This window comes from Mytilus trossulus, chromosome 1 (genome assembly GCF_036588685.1).
Source record: "Mytilus trossulus isolate FHL-02 chromosome 1, PNRI_Mtr1.1.1.hap1, whole genome shotgun sequence".
Classification (NCBI taxonomy): domain Eukaryota; kingdom Metazoa; phylum Mollusca; class Bivalvia; order Mytilida; family Mytilidae; genus Mytilus; species Mytilus trossulus.
This window is the reverse complement of record NC_086373.1, coordinates 106,770,582-106,781,439: the sequence shown is the minus strand read 5'-3', so window position 1 is coordinate 106,781,439 and position 10,858 is coordinate 106,770,582. Positions and strand designations below refer to the sequence as shown.

The following is a 10,858-nucleotide window of genomic DNA, read 5'->3' as shown; positions in this document are numbered from 1 at the left end:
ACCAATATATTTTTTTTTATTTTTGCGGTCATACATGTATATCAACCTCAAAAACAAACATTTACTTGTAAACTACATTGTATGTAAAAATTTCAAAGTCAATGAATTATGATGAGGATGTCATGGATGTGGGATTGTATAATCTTTATGGAGATAAAACTTGCAACTTACCAAATATCATTGACTTAACATTAGTGGTTCCCCATAAACTGACCCAATCACTAATACATGTAAATAAAGCAAAAGTTTCAAAGTCAATAGACCATGACTGAGGGGAAATTGCCCAAAAAAATCCATTGTAATAAGAAGAGCCAATGCTAATACAACTGCATACCAAATATCATTGAACTAGACCTAATCACAAAATAATACATTGTTGAAGCTGTCCCTGGAAATCTCGCTTTTAGGCTCTGGCAAATCAAGACATATTAAAATGGCAATTAAATACACAATATACATAACTAGTTATCACAAATATTTTATATAATATGTAAGAACCACAGTGATTTATTTAATAAATCAGACAAAACTTTTTCTTGTACGTAATTACACAAAAATACATACATAAAATTAAATCTAGAACAACTGCATATGAAAGCACTGAAAAATGACTAATTGTTTTGAACTAAATGATTCGCCTCTTTTGGGATTTGCCCATCCTGGGATTTCAATCATCTAAGAGAACATATGGCAAAATATGTAATGGTTCATCTGAATATGATAAATTTGTAAATAATTGTGTCCAGTCATACCACTCGCCATTTGAATCAAGATTTCCATTCACACTAGTCCATTGTTCATTATGCAGTTTATCAATTATGTCTTCAGAAACAATGCCTCGATCTGGAATATCATAATCACTGTCTTCATGTAACACATTATCATAATCAACCGGTGGGAGATTACTTTGAATTTCTTCTAATGAAGGAGGTTTAATGCCTTTAGATTCTTGATCAGTTTGTTCACGTGATCGGACTTCATCTGACCGATAAACAATATCTCCACCTGAACTATCTATAACATCAACACTAGATTCACCTTTTCCACTCTCCAGAGATTCACTATGGTCATCACATCTAAAAGGAGTCATGTCCACCGCTGAACTCGGTGTTACAGATGTTTGTAGAAATTTTTGGACAAGGTCTGACTTTGCCTGACTTAAATTTGCATGGGTTCTACTTGGTGTGGACATATCAAGTAAAGACTGTTCTAAAAGCCTCTTTTTATTACGTTTTGGTCTGGCACCAGGTGGCAGTGCTGATTCTGGGACGTCACTTTCCTTCACAATTTGATTAGTTTCTATTTGTTTTATTATATCACTGCCAACAGATGCACTCCCACTTCTGGCTTGAAGTTCAGCAATTATTTGTGCAGTTGTTTTCACTTTTGGAGTTTTGTTAGACTTGTCCATTGAAAAGTCGGTATTTACAGACAGACTTACATTTTTCCTTGAAGGAAAACTTTTATTTAAACTAGCTTCAGATGGACTTCGCGATAATGAGCCATTTGTTTTTTGCGTATTGCTATTTGAACTGGATTTTACAGCACCATTCATTTTTGAATAATCCACACAATTGTCAATTTTTGCTGTTTTGTTCTGCGACTCATCTGTATATTCCTTTCGTGCACGTTTCCTGTTTGCAATATTTGTTTTAGACAATTTTTCATCAATATTTCTGTTTTTTGCTTTTCCGTTGAGTTCTGGGGAATGTTTAGAACGACGTGGAAGTTTTTCACTACAAGCACTTGATAAACTTTCTTGAGACATATTTCTAGTCAATCTACACGAGTTTTCTGTTCGAGATGAAGTCGGTGGGCGGAGAGGAGTATCTACTGGAGTTGATGGCCTACTGCAAGAAGATACAGGAGACACGGCTGGTGATCTGGAATCAGTGGAAAATGTCATTTTTGGAGAAATTGCAAACTTTGGTGTACTATGTAATCGTGGTGAGGATGTTGGTGTGGATCTCAAACTTGGAGAGAGAGTTTGTTTAAAATATTGAGGCATACTTGGAGTGTTTGGTTTGCTCTTAATGGCTGGAGTATTTGGTTTGACTTTTTGTTGCAATGTTGGTGTATTTGGCTTTGACGAAGGAAGTGATGGTGTGTTTGGTTTGCTTCCTGGCAGTCTTTTAAACTGACTAGACTTTACATAGGCTGGTGATAATGATCCCAATGAAGGACTTTGTAAACTAGCAACATTTGGATGAACAAGGCGTTCACCATTATCCCCATTTACAATGGGATTGTCAGAATTGATCAAATGTTGCCAATTTTTCACTAACTTTTTAGCTCTTTTAGCTAATTGTTCATTTTTTGTTTTCTTTCTCAATTCATTTACGTATCTCCCAATTCGTGTTTGCTGAAAAGGAAAAAAAAATATTGTCTTAACATGAAAACATGAACATGCTGAAATGTCACCTCCTTCCTTAATGTGGAACAAATTAACTTGCATTTTAACTGAAGAAACTCATGACTACCTTTAAATAGATATTGAAGTTATCAAATCTCTTTTTAATTTCATTGTAGATATTTAAATGTTCCATGTGTTCAAAAATCTTCTACAATCATAATTTTGATTTTGCCTCTGGTATATGAACCTTTCTCAAACTGGTATTTATAGTGGTTCTAACTTTAATAATATTTTTTTGTTTTTTTTGTTCTAACAATGCTTATTAAATGACTGGTCAATCAAATTGAGAATAGAAAGGGGGAATGTGTCAAAGAGACAACAACCCGACCATAGAAGAACAGACAACAGCAGAATAGTTTGAATTGTACTATTTGTACGATTCAGGTCTTCAATTTATATTCAGGTATGTAGGTTCAACTTTTTACCTTTTCCAAATACATAAAAACTGAACATCTTAACACATTTTTAGTGTACATGTATATTATGTCATGGTTATCTTGTGTAAAAGCAAATAAGTGTCAGCTGTGTCAGTCTGCTGTGCCGAACATGTTAACACATGCTAATAATATTAGCCTAATATACTCAAAATAAAATTGGTTAGATGTGTCCGTTCGTGTACTATGCCACTTATCATTAAAATTTAATATCAGATGGATATTAGCCAATCAATCTGACAATCTCTATTTATGTTCATATAATGGGAGGAAATAAATGTTTGTAAACAACTCTTACCTCCAGTGCTTCTCTAGACATAGGATATTTCTCCAATATGGAGATAACAGCCACCACTGCTGCCATGTCAACAACCTGAGGAAACAAAGGAAACTTTTTTATACAGATATATAATCCACTTTTGAAAACATATGGCCAATAACATCAACTTTATTGAGTCTGTCCTAGGGAGAGTTGGTGCCTTCCAAATAGTTTATCCCTGACAATTTTTGTGTGTGCCTGTCCCAAGTCAAGAATCTGTAACTCAGTTGTTGTTTTTTGCTGTTTTACAAGTTTGTTTTTCGTTTAATATTTGAACATATGCAATAAACAGCTGCGCCATGAGTGCATGTACGCCCTTCGCATATCCATAGAAGCTGTTTATTTTCAATTAAATGGGCTCTCTAAGGAGTATAGTACATTATAAGACCAAAAAAAAACAATATCAAAAAGAAACCAGATGCTTCGCAGGGCGTAGCTTTATACGACCGCAGAGGTTGAACCCTGAACGGTTGGGGCAAGTATGGACACAACATTCAAGCTGGATTCAGCTCTAAATTTGGATTGTGATTTAATAGTTGACACAGCATAGGTTTCTGACACAGAATGAATGTGTTCTAATGAACTTAAAATTTTTGTTTTCTCTTAGAGCAATTCACTATGCTGTTCAATATTAATCCTCTCAAAAAAATGTTTGAAGAAATTTTCTTTTTATTTATGAAATTTCAAATGAGAAAAAATTGAACACAATTTTTTAATCACATCCCCCTTTCCCTTATTCCAAAACTAATTTCAATTAAAATATTCTAATGGAGTTTGCAACAATAACTACTCATTTAAATACATCATAAAATATTAAGATGTAAAAAAACTGCTTGTTATCACTGAATGGTAAAGATTATTCAAATTTATCAGTTGGTAGTAAAAAGTGAATATACATTGTATATTGTATATATATAACAAAGATTTAAGTTGATTCTGGACAAAGAAAGATAACTCCAATTAAAAAAAATTCTTGCAATAAGATATTTCTTGCTTACTATTTTGGACAAAGAAAGATAACTCTAATTAAAAAAAAATTTGCTATTTCACAATATTGTGAAATTAGATATTTCTTGCCATTGCACAATACTGTGCAATTGAAAAGACTTGCTATTGCACAATACTTAATATAATAATTTTAGATCCTGATTTGGACCAACTTGAAATCTGGGCCCATAATTAAAAATCTAAGTACATGTTTAGATTCAGCATATCAAAGAGGCCAAGAATTTAATTTTTGATAAAATCAAACTTAGTTTAATTTTGGACCCTTTTGGACCTTAATGTAGGCCAATTTGAAAACGGGACCAAAAATGAAGAATCTACATACACAGTTAGATTTGGCATATCAAAGAACCCCATTTATTCAATTTTGATGAAATCAAAAAAGTTAAAGATTTGGACCAACTTGAAAACTGGGCCAATAATCAAGAATCTAAATACATTTTTAGATTCAACATATCAAAGAACCCAACCGATTCACTTTTTGTCTAAATCAAACTAAGTTTAATTTTGGAACCTTTGGACCTTAATGTAGACCAATTTGAAAACGGGACCAAAATTGAAGAATCTACATACACAGTTAGATTCGGCATATCAAAGAACCCCAATTATTCAATTTTGATGAAATCAAACAAAGTTTAATTTTGGACCCTTTGGGCCCCTTTTTCCTAAACTGTTGGGACCAAAACTCCCAAAATCAATACCAACCTTCCTTTTATGGTCATTAACCTTGTGTTTAAATTTCATAGATTTCTATTTACTTATACTAACGTTATGGTGCGAAAACCAAGAAAAATGCTTATTTGGGTCCCTTTTTGGCCCCTAATTCCTAAACTGTTGGGACCTTAACTCCCAAAATCAATACCAATCTTCCTTTTGTGGTCATTAACATTATGTTTAAATTTCATTGATTTCTATTTACTTAAACTAAAGTTATTGTGCGAAAACCAAGAATAATGCTTATTTGGGCCCTTTTTTGGCCCCTGATTCCTAAACTGTTGAAACCAAAACTCCCAAAATCAATCCCAACCTTTCTTTTGTGGTCATCAACCTTGTGTCAAAAAATTTCATAGATTTCTATTAACTTAAACTAAAGTTATAGTGCGAAAACCAAGAAAATGCTTATTTGGGCCCTTTTTGGCCCCTAATTCCTACAATGTTGGGACCAAAACTCTCAAAATCAATACCAACCTTCCTTTTATGGTCATAAACCTTGTGTTAAAATTTCATAGATTTCTATTCACTTTTACTAAAGTTAGAGTGCGAAAACTAAAAGTATTCGGACGACGACGACGACGACGCCAACGTGATAGCAATATACGACGAAATTTTTTTCAAAATTTGTGGTCGTATAAAAAACAATAGACAATAAACTAGTAGACATACAGTTTGAATATCATGAACTACACAAATGACCATACATTAATATATATATGTTCCCTCTTTCTCAGGTACATGTACACCCCAACATGAAAAAAATTCTCAAATAAAATTATTAGCTACATAGCATAGAAAAAAGTTTCCAATGTCACATACAAAATTAAAGAAAAATCAAGAGAGTTCTTATGACAATAGATATAAGCAATTCAATGTTTAAAGAGAAACGGCTGAAAGCATTTAGAGTTATTGCAGGAAAACTGGAAAATCCTCCTTTTTAATGATAAAACCCCATAACTCATAACCAGTAAGGTGGTACCCAACACTTTCACTAAAATTAATTTGGCTCGTTTAAATTTCATAAAATTTTGACAAAGTATTCACTTTGGCCCTTTTACAAAAATATAAAAACATAAAAAAAATTGAACCAAGCGTTATATTAGAAAAAATACACTGGTTATATATTGTCCATTTGACTTCTATATATTTTCAGAAAAAAATTCTTAAAAATTCATTTTTATGAATTAATTATTTTTTCCTTGATGTATATTATTATATGGTATATACGAACTCCGACTATTAATTTCATAATTTTTGGTCAATAATTAAAAAAAAATCCCATTAGGTCTCTATGTTAATTCTATTTTTTGAAGTGTTGATTACATGTACCTGATGGAGTAAGTATAAGTAGTGTAACGGCCTTCTAAACAAAACAAAAACAACATACGTGTGTTTTTAATGTTTGTTTATTTGTATCATGTGACTATACCAATTTGAATATTAAAGGACACCAATGAAAATGATCATCACTTTGTGGTTTTGATTATTGATTTTATATCATTATATAAGTTAACTTACTATACACAAGCTTTTTATGCTTTTTGCATGGTGAGTTGTATAACAATAAAAAGAGGCGCTGAATAGTTAAAAACAGATTTCAGTTAATAAACATTTAGTTATTTATTAATGTGCAAAATGCACATCTTGGAAGCAAACAATTTAGAAAAAGGTTTTTATAGTTGGTAAATTCTGTCATTACTAAATGTCCACTAACGTTAACATAACAAAACAATATTCATTTTTTTCATATCCTTTCCCTATAAAGTACTATTTTACTAGTTTATACTATATCTTATGGTTTTTTTTAAAAAGAAAATGGAAATTGAAGTTTCTTATCATAGATCGAACAAACTATTACAATCACATGACATGAAATCTAAGTTTAGTTGATGGTCAGTAGAGGTCATCTTAATATTTAAATATGCAAGGTCACATGGTACAAATAAACAAACATTAAAAGCACATGTATGTTGTTTTTGTTTTGTTTAGAAGGCCGTTACACTTACTCCATCAGGTAATCAACACTTCAAAAAATAAAATTAACATAGACCTAATGGGAAACTTTTTTGAATATTGACCAAAAATTATGAAATTAATAGTCAGAGTTCGTATATACCAAATATTAACATCAAGGAAAAAAATATTAATTCATAAAAATGATTTTTTAAGAATTTTTTTCTGCAAATATATATAGAAGTCAAATGGACAATAGAAGTTTGACAAACACTAATTTTGATCATTGAGAACCTTTACAATGCCTTCACAACACAACGTATTCAAAACGTTTAGCTGATATTACAGAGTTATCTCCCTTTGGGTTAGGTACCACCTTAAATCAAAAATTTATAAAAACCAAAAGGGAGCTCACATCATTAGATACAAACAATTCACTAAGGTTTTAAGCATATTAGTAAAAGCATTTTTTAGTTAATGTCTGACATGTTGATGACGGATGGACATGGATACACCATTATATGTCCACCAAACAGGCGTATAAAAATAAGGCCTTTAACTTTCTTGTTGAATTATTTTACTTTTGTCATTTTGGTGATTTTTGTAGCAGACTATGCAGTATGGGCTTTGCTAATTATTAAAGGCCAGTTTGTCAATGGTGGAAAGTTGTCTCAAAGGTAACAATACAGCATATTTTTAAACCAATTCATGACTCCACATTCAAAAATATCTAGTGTTCTCGCCCCTGGTTGGGGTTTTGTCCTGAAGCAGATTCATAATTTGTTTTATTCAAGCCACATCTAGACAATGGGAGCTTGGTGACTATGAACAAAAGCTACAATTTTTTTTTATAGCAAATATGGGTTGCCATTCAGCCTACTTTATATTGAGAAGGATTCTTGTAATACACTTGGAGGGTTTGATTATGAGATCACAAAATCGTGTTTGCAGTAATGCTAGAAGATGTTGCTAAGCAGATACAACAAATATCTTAATTTTCTGTTTCTCCTAAATTGTGATGCCTTTTGAACTTTTCGTATACACTACAGTACTTAATGGATCTCATACATAGTTTTAATTTGTTCTTTAATATGTTAATTATTCTTTTAAAGAAATCACCCAAGTCTTAATAATATTTAAGTGATTGGTGTCTATGTGTTTATTAAGCAGTTAACTTGCTTTCCTTATCATGTCTTTGAAAAGGGATCCCAAATTGCTTTAATTTTCGATTTTGTATTGTCCAAGTTTTTTTTTCTGCGTTCTGGATTTTCTCGATCTTCAAGGTTATGAAACATGAGATCATTTCTTTCCTGGTAATAAAGATCTTTTTTTTAGTGTCTTAGTCTTTTCAATATGATAATTGGAGTTATATCAACAAGTTCTTGCGTAATGAAGGTATCTATCATGTCTATCTAAGCTAGAACTGTGTATTCCTCTATAAAAGTAACAACTCCTCGCTTATTCTTCACCCTAGTTAACATCTTCAATTATAGTTATATGCTTATTTTTTCTTTCAATTTCCTCTACAAATGTATAAAATTATGAATTGAAGACAATTTTATATTTTCAATTCTCCAAAAAAGAAATGAAGTTGGAAAATATTTTTCTTTTTGTTTCATTTATTTCAGTTGCCCTCAATATTAAATTGTACTTCATTCTTACATGTACATAAAATTCAATCTTTTCATGATTTTCTTTCTCTGCTCTTTGAGCTCAAGAATGAAGAAACCAGAAAAATTCAACAGGTATTGTTTTCAAGAGAGGTTTGTTACTATCATACTTCTTTAAGTTTTATATGTAGAGACTTCTTATTTTCTTTCTTAATCTTCTTTTTGAATTGCCACACTTGGAATCCGGGTCTGTTCGTGCCCATTCACATTCGCACCTTTCACTTTCCCACCCTACATATTCGCCCCCAACTTTTATTGGTTTTGTGTTAAACAATTTGTTATCGAGTTTTGAATGGTATAAAGTGTATTGCTATAAATGTATGGTTTTTCATTGTTTCTAAAAAAATTAAAAAAAGTGAGATTATGACAAAGTTTTTTTTTGTGTATTGCTATAAAAAAAAATTCCACTGTTTTTAAATAAAGTGATATTCTGACAACCAGTATTTTATTTTAAAAATTTAAATCAGTTTTTAGTAAATTAAGTGTGATTCTGATGTTTTTTTTGGTGTTGAATAAATGGCAAGCATGGGAAGTATAATGCTATAAATATTTTTTTCATTGTTTCAAAAGGAATTGCGATTCTGACAATTGTTTTTTATGTGTGAATATGTCATGTATCAGTTGCAATAAGGGGCATTTTATTTAAAATCTTCAGTTTTACTCATGAATACCAAACTAAATATTTACATCAAAGCAAGTTAAAATATCAATCATGATTTATAAATACCCAACAATAACACCAAATTTAGGTGTGAATACATATCAATTAGCAGCAATCATACATAATTAACTTTTAATTATTAATCATCCAATAAATAAATAAAAAAAATCTATATAATAATTCCTCAAATTTTATTCATGAAAATGGAATTATTTGGTTTAAACATAAACAAATTTCTTATTGAAATTTGAATAAAAAATGGGCATGAATCTGTAGGGTGCAAAAGTGTATTTGGTGAGAACAGACCTAATACTCCCACTTGTAACTAACAGTGTATCATCTTTTTTCAAGATTCATGTATTTAAGCTGCAAAACCTTTAGCAAACTTCCTCACTCTTTTTTGTTGATAGTTTTTGCTTTCCATCGACCATGAAACTTATCTGTTTGCTTCAAGGTTAATTAAATTTTGTACACCACTGCCCTGGGTTGGGGAGTGTCAGGCAACATCCATCATTATAAATCCCACCTGTGTGTACCAATTGAATCAAGATCATGCAATTCACTAGCTGTTGTTTGGTGTTATAAATATTTGTTTTTCTTTTGTCCATTCATGACATTTTTAGATTTCTATGCAGTGTAAGTTTTGCTCGTGTCGTAGGCTGTGGTGTACAGTGATCAATATTGATGGGAACTTCAAGTCTGTCATCAGGTCTATGGAGAGTTATCTCGTCAGCAATCATTCATCCATTATCTTAAATATCTTTGTATAATGAATTTTAAGAGTTTTACTTGTTATGTAAATCTCATTTAGCAAAACAACAATCAAAAACAAAAGGTTAACTTTGTTGATGAATAATGAAAGCCATGCACAGGTAACATACTAAAAGTTCTTTGTTTGATTAAATGTCATTTATCAAGAATGGATCACATTATAGTTTCAGCAAAAAATCTCAAAAAACATTTAAATGTGACAAAAATAAGTTCTTGTACAGTATATAACTACTTTCAGTTAACTTATTTCCCAACAGGGGCGAGATACCAGTGAATTATAATCAATATATGCACAGATCAAATTAATTAATTTGCTTGATATGTAATTTTTTAAATAAAAATATTTTCATATGGAGGATTCCGTTATATAAACCATAAACAATTTTTATTTTTACTTGTGAAAATTCACGCATGTATGTTTCGCCTATGATCGGTAAATAGTTTGTTTCAAGCTGGTCGAACACAACATGGGAGCCATGCACAACTTCACCATGGGACAATTTTATATTTCAATTATCCCCGTTAATTTCTTACATTATTTTCCTCATCAAGGCCCTTCAGCAACTTCTCCTTTAATTCGTGCGGACTGCACTGCATTGGGACGCCAAAAAGCCCCCAATTTAAAGGATTTCAGCCAGCTGAACGACTGATGTTGTCCGTCCAGTATGGCGGACTTCCATACATTGCAATTGTACGGATATCTATAGCGCACTGGCATCTGGGAAGTCTCTCTCCAGTGTCGTGACGTAAAGTGACGAACGACTGGACTGAGCAGTGCGCGATTGTAGACCACGTGGTTACGATAATACGATATCAATGACGTAGAACTTCCCATCTAAATCTTCACCAACATATATTTTGCATTAATTATTCAGTAAAATGAGACTTTAATGTCTAATTTTTATAAAGAGTTTGGTC

At 31.5% G+C, this 10,858-nt stretch overlaps 1 protein-coding gene across 1 annotated transcript; it reads right to left on the bottom strand.

Moving 5' to 3' along the window:
* Nucleotides 1-462: 462 nt before the first annotated feature.
* On the bottom strand, nt 463-10,711 carry LOC134696151 (mediator of RNA polymerase II transcription subunit 26-like). The gene is made up of 3 exons (XM_063557804.1): nt 10,475-10,711; nt 3,146-3,220; nt 463-2,362 (listed from the first exon to the last, which is right to left on the bottom strand). The coding sequence occupies exons 1-3, from the start codon at nt 10,535-10,537 to the stop codon at nt 668-670; spliced, it is 1,833 nt and encodes a 610-aa protein (XP_063413874.1). The 5' UTR covers nt 10,538-10,711; the 3' UTR covers nt 463-667.
* Nucleotides 10,712-10,858: the final 147 nt, after the last annotated feature.

What these genes read in the sequence shown, in the direction of transcription:
- LOC134696151 (XM_063557804.1), bottom strand. Translation starts at nt 10,537, where the DNA reads ATGCAGTGCAGTCCGCACGAATTAAAGGAGAAGTTGCTGAAGGGCCTT. An exon ending in GCCTTGATGAGGAAAATAAT is followed by an intron (nt 3,221 to 10,474) that starts GTAAGAAATTAA and finishes TTGTTTCCTCAG; the next exon opens with GTTGTTGACATGGCAGCAGT. An exon ending in TGTCTAGAGAAGCACTGGAG is followed by an intron (nt 2,363 to 3,145) that starts GTAAGAGTTGTT and finishes TTTCCTTTTCAG; the next exon opens with CAAACACGAATTGGGAGATA.